Raw genomic sequence first — 16,550 nt, forward strand, 5'->3', positions numbered from 1 at the left:
GACTCCAACTAATGGAATCCGTCTGAACTGAAGTTAAACTTCGCTACTTCCACATTCAAAGCTCCAAAGTGATTTGATCGAGGTGCCGTCCGGTGGCACTGCCCCCCCAGATGGTCTTTCCCAGGCCTTGGTTCATAGGTCGCCTCTAGCCCACCAAGGGTGGGATCATTGTAGCACCCTAGTTAGGATATTGGGGTGTCCAGAAGTTGTCTGAAGAATGAGTTCCCGGTAAAATACTCCTCGCAGCCCTCTAAGGCACTTGGAGTCGGAGCTCTGTCGTGGCGCCTGGGTTTGCCCCTGTGTAAAATCCAGGCTCTCATGCAGGGGGCCTAGGGAGCAGCATGGCCCTGGGCCTCGGTCCACACCCGAAGGCTTGACCTGCTGTGTGGACTCAGTCACAAGCAGGGGGATGTTGAAGAGCCAGCCCGCCTTGGTGCCCTGGTCGGCTTGTGAACTTGCAGTGTTCCTGCTGCAGGAAGACCTGGTGAGGCCCTCCTGGCCCAGGGCCTCCATCAGGTACCTCGGGCAGCCTCAGACCAGTGGGCGCTCGGGGAACATTTGTTGGAGAGACGAATGCTCGTCACTGCAAGTTTTAAGAGAGCATGGCTGCAGCTGGTCCAAACACTGTGCCGAGTCATGAGGAAAGGACAGTCTGCTGTTTGGAAGATGAATTGTTCCATCTCTGTCTGCACGGGCAGGGGTTTGTTATCAAACGCCCTGAGCTTGTTCTGTAAGTTGCTTTTGAGTCCTGATTGCAGCAGCTCCCCTCCCAGCATGTGGCCGGATTTCACCTGCACTGACTGTCTCTGAGAAGCGCGCAGCCCAGACATAGGCTGTGATTAGTTCTGGTGGGTTGTCACTCGGGGCGTTTCCCCTCAAAAGGCTCCTTTCCACTCTCTTCTGCCACTAGCAAGTACCGTCATCATGCCTGACTGCAGCATTACTAGAAAGGCGTTTGGCTCGGTACCCAGCATGGATGTAGCTCTCCTTATCTCACCACATGTATTTTAGGAATAAATGATGTAGATATGCATCCTTAGAGCAACAGAAAGAGAGACTCCTCCATTTGGTAGAGTTTGATCATCACTGTTAGTGGAGAGATTGGCTGGACTCTGTAGGACGCAGAGAAACAGGATATTTGTAATTGGACCCCTGAACAGGAAGCATCAAAGGTGCCCAAAGAGCAAATCCAAAGCTGAGAGCGGGGCTGATGGGGATGTGGGCCAGTGTTGCAGAGCTTCCAGGTCCAGGGCAGGGTTCGCAGCGATCGCGTCACCATCCGCAGGGCTGGGGGTCTGGACCCGCTCAGCATCATGTCTGCTTCCGCGGTGAGCGCTGAGACGCCAGGATGCAGCAGGTGGAACAGCGGGGCTCCCTGTGCCGCCGCTGCGGGGATAACGTCCACATCTCGACCCTGCCAACCCTGAGGTCAGGAAACAGACCCCCTTCTTGTGCTGTATGGCTAGCTCAGACCACTGGGGAACAGGGACTTGAGTGTCCAGGAATGGGAGTATTTGGAGGAGTGGTCTCAGCAGAAAGTCAAAGCAAGGTGATGGTGAGGATATGGCGAGATTTCTGCCGGTCGTGACTGCAGCTGCCCTTTGAAGGATCCAAACGCAGTACCAGGGCTGAGAGTAGAAGTTGCACAGAGCCCCATTTTGGCCGTGGGGCATAGGACAAATTTGACAGTGACCGGAGCCCCAAGGGGATGGCTGCTCGTGGCCGCGCTGCTCTCGCGGCCCTGGGAGAAGTGAGAGGGTCGGGGCCGCCCCGGGCCACCTCTGTGGCCTTTTGAATTCCTCTCTTTAGAACTGTTAAAGCAGAGTTTTAGTGCTCAGAGGATCCATGGAAATCTCCTGGATCAGTACGGTCCCCTCACGGGAGGAGAGGCAGGCGGCTGCCTGAATGCCAGCATTCTGGTGCCCGTTATGGCCCGCAACATCCCATTATGCTGTTTGGTCACCGCTTGAAAGTGACTCCAGGATCTTGAAAATGAAATTCTTCTTTCCCTTTGCAGTTGGCAGGTGGTCTGTGGGGCGGCTGGGCTTTCCCAGGCTTTCCCACCTCCTGGCTTTCGTGCCCTGTGGACGATTCACGCTCGGTCAGCCGGTATTTAAGGTCCAAAATGTCAGCTTTTAAAATTCTAACCATTCTTTACATGTATTAATTAGCGTTCTCTTGAAAGAAGAGCTGTTCCTCATCATTTGGGGAAGAACTACAGTCCCTTCTGAAAGAGTGGGGGAAAAGTCCAAGCACCTCGGGGGCATCTATTAAGTACTTAATAACTAGAATTCTGATCAGACAATTATTTCATCACTGCTATTCACAGCACAAGTAAAGTGGGTGTTGGAACATGTAGCCATTAAAAAAGATGGCACACGTCACAAATGACATGAAAAATACGAGATGTATATTGTTAAGTGAGAAAGCAAGGAATACTCCAGCATATAGGATAGCCTGTGTTTGTGAGAAGAACGTACGTGACGTCTCTGTGTATGTGGTGTATGGGCAGGTGTATAGGATGTCATCGGGCCCTGTAGGGGCAGGAGCCAGACGCCCATGAGGGGCCAGGAGGAGGCCGCTAGGAGGGGGTGTTTCCCCAACACTCTCAGCATGGAAGGCAAAGGGGGCGGGGGCAGGACTGTTTGGGGAGAGGGTTTCTTTGGGGAGAGTCCTTGGAATGCTCTGTGATGTCTGCTCTCCTGTGGAGGGGAGGGAGGTCCCCCACCGGTGAAAGGACTTTCATGTTGCTGGGGGACACAGGGATGAGAGGTGGCTGGCAGCCGTCTTGGTGCAGCTGGGCAGAGAGGTCCACTGGGTCTCTAGTTGTCCTCTACTCAGGAGGACAGCCACCAGGGCGAGGGCCAAGAGGGGTCAGGGGCCACAGCTGGGGGGAGGCGGCCCCTGGTCCATGGGAGAGGAGGTGCTGGCTTCCACCACGAGCACCTGTGCCAAGACCCCTGAGTGCCTCCAAGCCCCCTGGAGCCCCGAAAACCACCACCAGCAGATCCGAACCCAGTCTGCCCTCCACTCCCACTAGCCTGAAATAAGTCAGGTGGAGAAGGCATGTTAACTAAGCAGACCAGGCTGTGCCTTAGGCCAGAGTGATCAGAAACACGAGGGGCCTAACCTGAGTTTCCTGCAGGACAGAGACTGTGCCCTGAGCCAGTGGGAAGGGCCCAGCTCCACCTGCAGCACAGACGTCTCTCCAGGTAGTCCATAAACATGAGCGGGTTCACCCGCCGCTGCAGGCTGCACACGGGTCGCAGCACGGGCCACACCTCCTCGTGCCTGGACTGACGTGCTGTGTGATTGCACGGTCCAGGGCGTGTGCTGCTTTCGTAATTTAAGATTGCACGCCTGGAAGAGTCTGTCGAATTTTAAGGGTGTCTCAGTGAGGGGTTCGTATTGTTCCCTTAGGTACTGAGAAGTTCTTAGTGGACAGAGGCTGGTGTAACAGGATGTGGCGAAGGCTCTGATGTGCATGTAATGGGTCTCAAGACCTTGGGGGGTCATTGAGCCTCTTTAGGTGTGGACCCCCGCTGTGAAGCAGCGTGTTTGCCGAGAGCCAGAAGGTCCTTCCCAACTCTGAAGTTCTGCGGTCCTTTTTTTTTTTTTTTTAATTTATTTTATTTTATTTTTTATTTTTGGCTGCGTTGGGTCTTTGTTGCTGTGCACGGGCTTTCTCTAGTTGCGGTGAGTGGGGGCTACCCTTCGTTGTGGTACGCAGGCTCTAGGCGCGCAGGCTCAGTAGTTGTGGCGCATGGGCTTAGTTGCTCTGTGGCATGTGGGATCTTCCCAGACAAGGGCTCGAACCCACGTCCCCTGCACTGGCAGGCGGATTCTTAACCACTGAGCTGCCAGGGAAGCCCCTCTGTGGTCTTTTGAATGACCCCCAGCTGGCCCTCTGCCCCAAAGTCCTTGTTCACCAGGCAGAGCCCCGGCACTCACTTAAGAGGCTCACGAGGAGGATGACAGATGGACTGAGGAAACGTGACATTGCTTCTTAAAGTGCTTTCTTCCTGTTCAGAGATGTCCAGCAGTTAGTGTGGCCTGAATCAGTGCAGACGGAAGCACAGGAAACAAGAGCAGCCCTGACAACAGCCCCTGCCCCCGAGGCACCGCCCAGCCGGCTCGTGGCCTCTGCGTCCTCGGCCCAGCAGTGCGCTCTCGGACCCCACAGCAGGGAGAGCAGCCCTCACCAGGGGCTCCAGGGTCAGGGGCCCCTTGGGGCCACACTCCACCCAGGAGGTGCAGGTGGGTCGGCGACGTTCCATGCTGTCCACCCCCAGGCCGGGCTCAGTGCTGCCAGGGACGGCCAAGGGCGAAAGCGGCCTGGCTGGGCTGGGCCCCCGCTGTGTGTCTGTGCCCCACCCAGCCCGGCCCACAGCACAGAGGCGCTGTGGGCAGGGCTGGGGAGCCTCCGGAAGCTCAGCCAAGCTCCGTTCAATGCCTCGTTTACTCGTCTGTGCGATGAGACTTGGGGACACACCGGGCCTGTGAGTTTGGGGGATGAAATGAGCTCATGAGGGCGGGACCCGGCCCCGCTGCTGCTGTCACTGCCCGTCCCAAGAGCAGTGCTTTCCTCAGTGGGCTCGCGGGATGCACTGGTCATCAGCACTGCCTTCTGGGTCTGTGGAGGTGCTGGGGGCCGTCGGGTGGAGCGTCCAGGGACGCCCGGCCCTTCGGCGGCGGCATGAGACCGGGAGTCACCTCGCCGGCCAGACAGGCCTCCCTGTGCCAAGCAGGCCCCTGAGGAGCCGCCCGGTTGGCTCACCAGCACTCACCCGCCCTGCACGGGAGGAAGCCAGGCTTAGCGAGGTTGGGGCTGTGGCCTGGCGAGCTGTGGGCTCCGAGCCCACCCTCCTTCCCGTGCCAGGTAGGGCATGGCTGCCATGAGCCCCTGAGCGGTTCAGCACCACCGCAGGGACGGGGGTCAGCCTGGGTCTCTGGCGCAATGGCCTGGGGTGGGGCACGGGAACTTTCTAACAAGTCGCCAGGGGCTGCTGCTCTGGGGCCCCGTCAGCACCCGCACTCGTAATCCTTGAGGTCCCGTCCAGTGCCTGCACCCCAGGACTGTGGGTCTCAGCCCTGGGTACACGCTGGAACCTCCAAGAATCTTAAAAACTGAGAAGTCCTGTCCGGGGGAATCAAACCAGAACCCTGGGTGTGGATACTAACAGCGGGCCCCGGGGGCGTGTAGGAAGGACCCGGGCACACCCTCCACTGCCGCTTGGCTGCCCCATCACCAGCCTGGGCTGAGGGGCACTGACCTGCCCTCTGACGGGGTCGTCCACGGGGCACACGAGGTGCTGCCTGTCAGGTGAGCCTTGGAGACCGCGTCGTTCTGGCCACGGCAGATTCTATACAAGGAGTGACCGGGGAGCAAGAAGCGCCGTTTCTCTGCTTTCTCTCGAGCAAAGGTTAAAACGACAAAAAGCAAATGAAGATCTCTGTAATGAAGGGACTTGGCCTGGAGGGTGTGCTCATCACGGCGGGGGAGTCCAGTCGAGCTGAGCTGACCCCAAGCTGAGGCCTCTGCGTGGCTCTTCCTGCCGTCAAGCAGCAGCCACTCTTCAGTGTCCCTCGCCGTCTCCCCTTGTGTCGTCTTCACACTGACACCGGCGCTCGGCCGCCTGCCCACCGCGGTCGGAGCCAGGAGACAGGAGAGGAGGTGACGGGCCCTTATTCCCATCTCGCTGCGCCTGTTCTCACCTGTTCACCGACACAGGCGTGGCTGATGCACAGAAGCGCCTGGAAACAAGTAAACGGTGTCCAGTGCTGTGTCCACCACAACCAGCAGTTGAAAGTCCTCTGACGGGACTGGACTGGGCTTCCCTGGGGCTCCGGCTTCATCACCAGGGGCAGAGGAAGTGGAACTGTGAGACCCCCACCCCAGGAGCTCCGGCTTGAGGGGTGTTTACCCGCCCGGTGATGAGGTCCCACCAGCCCATCCCAGAGGAGGACGGGTAGACCAGGTCAGCACCTGCTGTCTGCGGGCTGGGGATCCAGTGACCAGCACGGCTCTGGCCTCGGAGCCCAAGAGCACTTCCTGGGCTTCCCTGCAGCTTCTGATTCTGGAAGAAGCTTTGCCACTTATGACTTCAAATTTAAACTAAACTTTTGAATGGAAGGTGTTATTGGTAATGTTAGCTGTCGCCTGGCCTCATACGTTAGTGCCAGAAACAGTTTTCTTTCTCCTTTTCCTTTGCCCACGCCTGCTCCTGTGGCACCTCCCCTGCGCTCCGTCTTGAGCAAGGTGACCCAGGGGACGAGGCCTCCCGCCACTGGATGCCCAGGTGCTGGTCCACCCACCCTCTCCTCACAGGCCGGGCCGCAGGAGCGGAGACCTCTCCCTGGAGCTCCTGGTCGCGGTGGGAAGCACCTCCATCACACTGTGGCCACCGTCGAGAGTCAAGCCTGCCTGGGTACCTCCGCTGTCCCACTGCTGTGCTATCTCTCTCTGTGCGTCGGTGCTGGTAGGGGACTGGATTTCTCTCTTGGTAAAAATGTGGACAGATCGGAGCACAGCCACTGCTGGGGATGCCCCAGGAGCCTCACCCAGAGAGGGCGGGAGACCACGTCAGTCGTGGTCACAGCCTCACCTGAGACATTAGCCCTGCATTCGCTGGACGACTGCTCAGAGCCGTCTTAGTCTGCTTGCGCACCTGGACTCGGTTCATGCCTCTGGCTCTGTGTCCAGGGCTTTCATCATAAAGCACCTTGAACGTGGAAGACTGGAGTGGTAGGAGCACATCTCCCCAGGTCCCAGGAGGTCACAGAGGGCCAGTGGGGACAGTGGTCTTCCAGGGAGAGGGCAGTGACAGCGAGACGGGTTCTGGCCCCAACCTTGCTCTGCGAACCCATGAGCAGGAAACATAGTGTTTGTAAAAGCTCTGCCCTAGACAAAGTGTAACACCTAAGTAGTGACTCACCTGATTTTCTTGAAAACGAATTGCTGTTTATATCATTGAAATAATGAGAAAATAAACTTGGGACTCAAAACAACATGTGTACCATCATCTGTGAGAGTATGACTTGCCGGGGATATTTTGGAGAGAGAGTTGGTTTTTCGGGTACAAGTTTCTTTTCCATGGTGGTCGGTTCCTCCCCCTTCATAAGACTGCTTCAGGGGCTTCCCTGGTGGTGCAGTGGTTGGGAGTTCGCCTGCCGGTGCAGGGGACACGGGTTCGTGCCCCGGTCCGGGAAGATCCCACATGCCGCGGAGCGGCTGGACCCGTGAGCCATGGCCGCTGAGCCTGCGCGTCCGGAGCCTGTGCTCCGCAATGGGAGGGGCCACAACAGTGAGAGGCCCGCGTACCGGAAAAAAAAAAAAAAAAAAAAGACTGCTTCGGGCCAGGTGAACTGCAGCTGTCTCCTCTGAGTTCCAGAACACAGGCACGTGTTCTAATAGCAGCCTTTCCTGAGCACAACTCATCCATGTCCCGAGTATGTTCCGTTCAAGTTGCCGTGAAGTTTAAGAAATTTCTGGAGGCTGCACCGTGCGTAAGACAAGTTTTTCTGGACCTCTTGATCTAGAATGTTCCTTTCAGGGGACTAAGCTGCCTTCCCAGGAGGAACTTAGGAAGCCACCCCCACCGGTTTACGCTGGGCTCCTGTGCGCTCGTTCCTGCGAAGCCTGGCGGTTGGTTCACGGAGGCACCTCGGTCAGGCCCTGGTCGGGGCTCCTCCGCCACCTCCTCTCTGCAGCTTCTGGGACACTTTGCCAAGTGTACAACGTGTCAGTGCCTCCCGAGTCTGTTACTCACCCAGGTGCTAAATTAAACAGTATGGAAGCTGAGGAGTACAAAAAAAAGCACTTGTTTCTGGGAAAATCAATTTGTGTGCTTCGGAAAAACTGAAAAATTGAGTTGCTAAGCAGCCGTAGGGTTGGAGGTGAGCATGACGGCTAGGATTGAGTCTGGAAACCTAGCTTTGCAGGAGCCTAAGTCAGCCCACTTCCAGTGCTCTGAAGTTGGAAATCACCGAGGACAGGTCAGAGTATGATTTACACAAGAAAAGCAAAGAGGAGCCCAGTCAATAAGCCCACACGCAAAGGAAAGGCTTTGGCTGTGTGTTCTGTGTTGAAGTGATAGAAACACACTTTGTGTTTCAATCAATGGAAGATACTTAAGGTATTGAGCGCCTACCGTGCTTTTCAGTTCCCCAAGCCACTGACCCCCACTTTGGATAAGAGACCTCCTCCTCCTTGTTTTGGGTTTTGAAAGACGGAGAAGATTTGTGTGACAAGTGAGAAATAAATTTTTACCAAAAAATTCTCATTCTTGTTTATAATTTATTCATAAAATACTTCAGGTAATTTATACGGCCATTTTTAGCTGAAAAACCATGACCTGACGAAAGTTGCATCTGTTTGGGCTAATTTACCCCCAGCAATAGTTTATGTACAGTAATGATGGGTTTGTTATTTTCTCTCTTTGCTTTGTTTCTTGATAGTTTGTAAGAGTGGCTTTTTAGTTTTATTTTTTGCTCATTTTAGCTACAGCTCGAGGGTGACGCTGTCCTGGGATGATGGAAATGTGTGTCTGAGCTGTGAGATGAGAGCCACCAGCCACATGTGGCTACTGAGCATTAGAAGCGTGGCCACTGCAGCTGAGGAGCTGAATTTTCAATTGCATTTAATTTCAGTCGATTTAGGCTTAAACGGCCACATGTGGTAACCACGTTGCAAAGTGCAGTTCTAGGGTTTTTTCTCTTCTTTATTTTAGCGAATCTGTTCAGTTCATTTTATCTATTGTTTTAGCTAAAGCGCTAATGTATCGTTGAAGCATGATGGTGACAGCAAGTGCCCAGTAGGGTCCTGGTTTGGGTTGTACACTGTGCTTAACCGTTTCTAATAATAGCTACTTCTTTTAACAAATGGCCTTTGCTACGTTAAGGCAGTCTCAGTATTTCGTTATTCTATTTAGAGCTTTTAAAAATTAGCAATGGCTGCTGAATTTCGTCAAGTAACTTTTCAGTCTATTGATGTGAACGAAATTTTCCTCTTTTCAGACTGAGCCTTGATTTTATTATCACCATCTCACATATCTAGGTTGCTACGAGAGTGTAACAAAAATAAATTCTCACACAGACCCTGCTTGCCTCACCCACGCCACTTTTTCTCATGCAGTCTGGACTATTCAGCACTTTTCAAACAAGCCTCCTCTCCCCAGTTTGTCCTGGGTCCAGCTGAACTCTGCTGGGAGTCGCCCCTGCCTGGCAGCTCTCTCCCCTTTCTCCAAGCTGCGCCCCCCCCCCGCCCCGCCCGCCGAGTCCCTTCACGGTTGTGGTTTACGTTATTATGACCACAGTTGACCCTGTAACAGTCCCAGGCTCCTTTCCGGTGTAGCTCTATGTTATTCCTGGAACTATAAGTTAGTTTTCCACCTCTCTATCAATAATTAGCATCAAACTTTGTACCAGAACAATGGCAAGACACTCTCGCGATGATCTAGTACACAGGGTGGTCACAAAGTGCTGTTCTCAGAGCCACTCCTGTGCCCTCCGTCCCGTGCCAGGCGGCCTGGTTGGTCCGGGGCTCCCTGGTGCTCCTCCAGCAGAGCTTCCAGAAACACCCAGCAGGGCAGGGAATTCTGGAGTTCTCAGAGTTCAGAATTCAAACTCGATGTGATTCTCCCAAACGTAGGTCCCCTGTGCCCTTTAAGGGCACCCCCATTGCTCACCTCCTGCGGGCTGGGCTGCCGCCCCCTTTGCTCCACCTGAGTCTTTAACACACATACATGCTGTCTGTCTTCAGTTTTATGACATCTCTAGGAACTGCCATTTCAAATTTCTCAACTGCCATTTTCATGAGACTTGGGAAATGGAGCGAGAAGCTCGTATGTCCCCAGTTGTCTGTCTCTTGCCCTCATCGCGTAGGCACATCCCTCCTTACCACCCTGCTCATCCGTACACTCCCAGGTCTGCAGGCTGCACTGCCCACCGGCCGGAGGTGTGTTTCTAGTGATGTCTTTGTCCTTGATGATGTGTCCTAAGTAGTTTTTCAAAAAGCAACGTTTTCTTTAAATATGTAAGAATGTTAATATAGTATGAATTTATGTACTCAATCTTCGGTAGGTAATTCAGTTTTTAGGATGAATGTATTTTCATTTTATTTTAAAAAGCCTTTAGAAAGTATTTTCATGGTTTTTTTGTTTGTGTTTTTAGCCGCACAGCGCGGCATGCAGGATCTTAGTTCCCCAACCAGGAAACGAACCCAATCCCCCTGCAGTGGAAGTGCGGAGTCTTAACCACTGGACCACCGGGGAAGTCCCTATTTTCATCTTTTTTTTGCAAAACTTGGTTTGTAGCCAACTTTTCATTACCTCTGTTCTTAGAAGTAAAACATTCCCGTGGTCAAACCAAAAATGCATAACTCCATTGATGTGTTTGCGCAGTTATCATACAGGTGTGGGTGGCGTGTCAGAGAGCAGAACTGTTGTTTCTTTCTTTGTTTTAATTGAGGCTAGCACCCTGCTCCTCCAATACTGAAGTTTAAATGAAGTATAAAAGTTTAGAGGTCACAAAATACAGTAGAAACACCTTGGACTTGTGATAAAAATTTCCTGGGTTCAAACGTGGATTCACTTACTGTCTGTTTAATGTTGAGAGGCCCCTGGACCATTCAAACCTCAGTGCTCTTTGTCAGTGAGATGATTAATACAGTGTTGGTATGAATTACTGTCGTGGGGTGGTTATTAAACCAAATAAGAGATCTGAAAAGTGTTCTAAGCTATAACATAATGCAAATTAAGTTTTGATAACTCCACGAGGGTAGCCTAAGATTTCACCGCTAATATGTCGTCTTGACTGCTGAAATCAACTAAATCTTTTCAAATATTTAAATTTGCAAATTGTCCTTGAAGTCAGAATCCATAAACGCACAAGTATATGTGCATCTAGGGGACTCTAACCTCCAAGACTTACACAATACTCAGTGTTGCCCATTTTATCACATGGGGGGTGGGCGGGAAGCACTTCAGCAGGAAAAAGTAATGATTCTACTACAATTCGAAAGTGTGCAGTGCATGCTGGGTTCCTCAGAAACATTCTACCGCAGATCTGCTTATTCCTCCAAAGCTGATTGCAATGAACCCATGCCAAGTATATTCTCAATAATATCGTGGTGCGAGTTTCACAGAAAAATAATTTGCAAGATAATTACCTAATTAACAGGCTTTCTATTTGAAAAGCTTCTGAGCAGATCCGATCCCACCACCCTGGGCACCCCACACGTGGCCTGAGGGTGCTGCCCTTGTGCTGGGCAGAGGGCCCTGCTCACCCCCGTCTCCCCTCCAGCCTGCAGCGGCGTCTGGGACAACATCACGTGCTGGCTCCCCGCGGATGTCGGCGAGACTGTCACGGTGCCCTGTCCAAAACTGTTCAGCAACTTTTATAGCAAACCAGGTACTGTCGTCTGTGTTGTTTCTGAGCTGTGCGGAGGTGGGGGGGGGGGGCGTACGAGGGGACGGCTTCTCCATGGAGGCACAAGAAGCAGGGCGTCAGTTTCTTTGGCCCAGTGAGTCAGGGAGCAGCTGTGCTGAGCTGGCCTTAGAGACTGGGAGCACAGAAGGCTTCCTGCCAGGTCGTCCACCCTACAGCACACACGGTGGGGTGGACAGGAGACCCTGGGCAGGAGCCAGACACACAGGCGCCCAGCGCAGACGAGGGGCCGTGGCACCAGGCAGGGAGAGAATAGAAACACCTGCCGCACTTGGGCACCCGTAACCCCCAGAGAGCGTCCTCCAGGGTGTCCCTTCTCGGCCAGGAACGCACTTTCTGCTTCACGGGAATCCTCTCCTTTCCTGGACCGACTCTCTGGGTTCTCAGCCCCACCCTTGACCCGGCCCCCTGTCACCTGAACACCTGCAGTCGCGGAGCTTCCAGCCTCAGAAGGTGCTGACCGAGATGGGCCGCCCCCTCCTTCCGGGGCTTGCTCTGCACACAGGCCCAGGAAACCCAGATGTTCGAGAAATAGACCCGTGTTTTATAAAAAGTTGTAAGTGGGAAATTGGGGGGTGTCTCTACACATCAGTGCGTGTTGTCATGGCAACCAGCACGTTGCTCTGCTGTCCCCATGCGGGTGAGCCCTGGGGCCCACGTGAGGTCCCCCTGAGCCGGGCTAGGAAAGGGGATGTGAACAGGCGGGTGGGAGACTCTACTTCTGTGGGAGGGGAGAGCTGGGGGACTGGGCACAGTTCCCAGAGCAGGTCTTTGCAAGGGACAGTATCAAACCATCAGGTGGCGGAGGGCCAGGTTCCAGGACTCGGAGGTTTATTCTGACGAACTGGAACCTTAGGGCATCATGGATGCCGTCAAGTATCAGTGTTCTCTCAGCTGGGGAGAAGGCGCCTATGCTCTGCGTCCAACAACGACACAGCCAGGAGCCCGTGCCCTCGGCCAGGCAGCCCAGTTCTGAGTTCTGCTCCCCGTCTTCTCCAGAAGCCACCTGGCCAGTCCCCAGAGGGCTGCGAGGGCCCTGGCCCGCCCCTGACTCAGAGCTGAAATGGCCCGCAATGGGAGCACATCCGGTGGACCGGCCGCAACCTGGAGCCTGCCCATCACTCCCGCCTCGGCCCAAGCCAGGACCCTCGTGACAGGGCCTGAGCCCAGGTGGCCGTGCTCAGGGCCAGACGTGTGACTGTGGCCTTTTCAGGACAGTCACACTCAAGCATGCACTTAAGGACTGAGGACAGGAGTGTGCAATCAGCTTTAGGGAGCTGGGGTGGGGCTACCTACACCACTGTGCTGAGGCCCCTACACTGCAGCTAAATTGGGGCCACGGTGGGGAGAGGCATGGAGATTGCGGGGTCCTCACAACAGGTGACCAGACTTCTGAGTCCTAAGCTGTGCCCCACTTTCGTTCTCAGGTCCCTCTCTCACCTCCCCTTACCCTCTCCCGGAGCTTCCCCTCACTTCCCTGCCCTCACCCCCCGCCCCCTCTCCCTCACCTCCCACACCCTTCTCCCTGAGCTCCTTGGCCCCGCTCTCACCCCTTTGTCCATCTCTCTCCCCCGATGCCTCTCTCACATCCGTGACCCGTCCCTCACCTCCCTGCCCCTCTCTCATCTCACCTCCCTGACCCCTCCATCACCTCCCCAGCCCCTCTCTTAACCATCTCAGGCATTTCCTGGAAGCCCACCTTCCACTTTTGCCCAAGGTTTCACTGAGGAGTGTGAAGCCAGGAAGATGACAACCCTGTGGGCGAATCTCGACTTCGTAGGATGAGGTTTATTTAAATGTCCTCTTTAGTGTTTGCCATATTATAAGTGAGGAATGGCCAGCTCAGCACTCCTTGCCCTTCCACAGAGCTTAGGGTACAGGTCCCAGGAGCAGGTAGGTAGCAGGTGTGCTGTGCAGGTGAGGAGCTGACTGCCCAGGTCTGAAACGGGCGCCTCGCTTGTAATCTGGTAGCTTTGGGCGGGTGACCCAGCTTCTTTAAGCCTCAGGTTTCTCCCCTGTAAAAGGGGATCATCAAAGGGCCTCCTCATGTAGCTGTCAGGATTGCGTGAATTAAATACGGAAGAGCCGGGAGGAGCCGGTGAGCCCTACGCTGCCGACACCACTGTTGTTCTTGTCCTTTCTTGTTCCCGACTCTGACGGGCAGGTCATTCCCTTCTGTGGGCCTCGGTCTCCCTTCTGTAACGTGGGGCAGGGGAGCCAGACCTCAGCAACCTTGCCCCTTTCAGGTCTCTGTCTGGCCCACTGCACTGCAGTCCCTGTGCCCGAGCTGCCCGCAGGCCCCCCGGGAGCTGGAGCAGGAGGTTTCGGGTCTGGAATCAGAGGACCCAGGGGATGGCGGTGTTGGAGTGAGGCTGGGCCGGGAGAGCCCAGGTGCTCTTTTCCAGGGGCTTTGCTGAAACCGACCCAACCCACTTCCTCTCCAGCGGGCTGGGGTCTGGACTCCCCCGGCCTCTCTCCCCACGGGGAGCAGAGTGGCTTACGCTTATCTCCTCCCCAGGGCGGACGCACCGCACTCCTGGTCCCACCTGATTCATCAGTCAGAGCAGGTGAACCGCTGCGCTGCCCTGGGGTAGAAGAAATGAGGGGTTTTTAAGCACAAAACTCAGTTGTTACTGACCCTCAGAGCCTCACTTTTCCATCTATAAAATGGGAACTGTGATGCCACCAAGTGTGCAAATAAAAAGAGATGGTGTGAGGAAACGTTTGCTATTCTGAAAGCCCTGGGCCTGTGGTCCCAGCAGGAAGCAGAGACAGCAGGGCCAAAGTCGCCGCGCCAGCCTGGGTCCGAGCCCCCGAAGCCCACCCAGCAGGTCCATCCCCTTTCCCTCACCACCCTGTGTGTCATCTGCTAAACTCGCCTCTTCCTGTGCAGGGGACCCTGCATTGCTGAGTCTGACGTGCACGTTAGGTTCCTAGGAGCAAACAGTGGGGCTGTAAAGTCAAAGCTGTCTATTTCATGCCACGTGAACCTGACGTCCACGGCCTTTCCTGCAGCCACAGCGGCCAGTGGTGCCTGCCCTGGCTGCTCTGGTCACTGTGCCTCGGGGCCGCGAGGTGAGGACTGGCCCAGGGGAGCAGGAAAGCGCAGGGCAGAGCAGGGCAGAACGGCCAGGGTCTGCCCACGATGCCTCTCAGTGGACGGAACAGCCTGTTCGCTTGCACCCCGCTCCGTAGTGAGTAGAACACACCGGCACCTCTGTCCCATCATAATTGCCCCGGACACCGCGCCCGTGCTTTGGCGCCGAATCCGCTCCCTTCAGCCGCCGAGGCCCCGGGGATGCAGGGGCCACTGCCCAGGCTTCGTGGGCGAGGATGCCAAAGAGGGGGACGCACCCTGAGCAGCTGCCCCGGGTTCAGGCCCGGGCCCCTAGCCGGCCCCGAGGGAGAGGGAGCCTCTCAAGCCAGCATAGGTGCAGGCGGGGGCCCTGGCCACCAGGCCAGTCCTGACGTGCAGATCAGACACCTAGCCTTTACCTTCCAGGAAACATAAGCAAGAACTGCACCAGGGACGGGTGGTCAGAGACGTTCCCGGATTTCATGGACGCGTGCGGCTACAATGACCCCGAAGATGAGAGCAAGGTAAGGGCTGCGCGGGCCTCCCTTTCTGGTCGTTTTTCCGAGGTGCCTGGTAAACTGCGACCATTTGCTGCTCCAAGCCTAACTCAGGTGTTCTTTCACTTCTGGCCAAATCCTGCCAGTGAGGTCCCTGGTTTCAGTTCAGCCACCCAGCCTTTGGAATTATGTGCTGGTTCCGTAGTCTTGGAGCTGGGAAAGGCTGGTTTTCTCCACCTGCTGTGGTATATCTGGAAGGTGACACCGAGAGTGGCTCTACCTGCCAAACTGAGCTTAGCCAGTGTCCCTTCTGCCATGAGGGTTTCTTTGTTCCCTTTAGGGTGTTGCCACCCGTGGGCTGTCGAGAAGCCACGCGGTTGTTCTCTTAGCCTTGAGCCGGCAGCGGGGATGGAACCACACTTGGAGCAGCTCTGCAGACTTAGAGCCCGCGTTGCTGGTTGGGCTGCCCAGGCTCGGCTGGCCGCTGCTGCCTCTCTCGGGCCGTGGTGGAGACTCGGCGTGGGGCAGGCATAGTGTGAGGAGAGCCTTTCTCCGGGAACGCGGTCCTTTAAGCGGTGGGCACCCTCAGCCCGGCACCCGCACCCGGCCGTGCCCCGTGGGGGGTCTGTTTTGTTTGCCACCGGGAAGCCAGCTCAGTGTCTCCCCTTGAAGCCCATCGCTCGCCCTGTGACCCCGTGTGGATGGGTAAGGGCCTTGGGAGCCGGGAGCCGGGTTGTTTCAGACGTGCTCCCTGACGACGGGTGTGAGGCCCTGGGGAGTGCCTGCCCCCGACGCCTGAGCCCACACGGTGCGGGCAGACCGTGTCTGTGCCGCCGAGGCCCATCTCCTGCCCCCCGCCCATGCCACCTCACCTCCGCTGCCCCTGGGTCCTGCCCCCAAGTGAGGCCCTTAGGGATGTGGCTGTCCCATCACTTCTCCTGGGTAACAGAGGGGCTTTCTTTGCTCTCCTCACTAAGAGTTACAATTTAAAGCCGGTTCTTTTCCTACCAAATTAGTAAACCCTAGGAAAGGAAGTTCATTGTATTTTAGCTGGTATCCCTCTAACTGGATGACAAGTGACCTGTCACCGGTGGTCAGCGAGGGTAATCATGGTGGTGCAGCTCTGAGCCCTGCATCATGTGCTTCTTACTGATGGACGTGGTATATATTTAACGTACACGATGTGATGTTCTCACATGTATACAATATGAGATGATTCCCCAGTCCATCGCCTCACAGATTCCCTTTGCTTTTATATATATATATATATATATATATATAAATTTTATTTATTTATTTTTGGCTGCGTTGGGTCTTTGTTGCTGCGCGCGGGCTTTTGCTAGCTGCGGCAAACGGGGGCTACTCTTCACTGCGGCGCGCGGGCTCCTCATGGCGGTGGCTTCTCTTGTTGCGGAGCATGGGCTCTGTGCGAGGTCTTCAGTAGTTGTGGCGCACAGGCTTAGTTGCTCCGCAGCATGTGGGATCTTCCAGGACCAGGGCTTGAACCCGTGTCCCCTACATTGGCAGGCGGA

General features: G+C 55.3%; 1 protein-coding gene across 1 annotated transcript in view; it reads left to right on the top strand.

Annotated features, from left to right (window-relative positions):
* VIPR2 (vasoactive intestinal peptide receptor 2) overlaps window positions 1-16,550 on the top strand; it is a 68,001-nt gene that overhangs the window by 12,826 nt on the left and 38,625 nt on the right. The window contains exons 3-4 of the mRNA XM_082662209.1: window positions 11,302-11,409; window positions 14,948-15,045. Coding sequence (XP_082518335.1) covers window positions 11,302-11,409; window positions 14,948-15,045 — 206 coding nt within the window. The remainder of the gene's footprint in view (window positions 1-11,301; window positions 11,410-14,947; window positions 15,046-16,550) is intronic.

Source organism: Grampus griseus (genome assembly GCF_964374135.1).
Source record: "Grampus griseus genome assembly, chromosome: 9".
Classification (NCBI taxonomy): domain Eukaryota; kingdom Metazoa; phylum Chordata; class Mammalia; order Artiodactyla; family Delphinidae; genus Grampus; species Grampus griseus.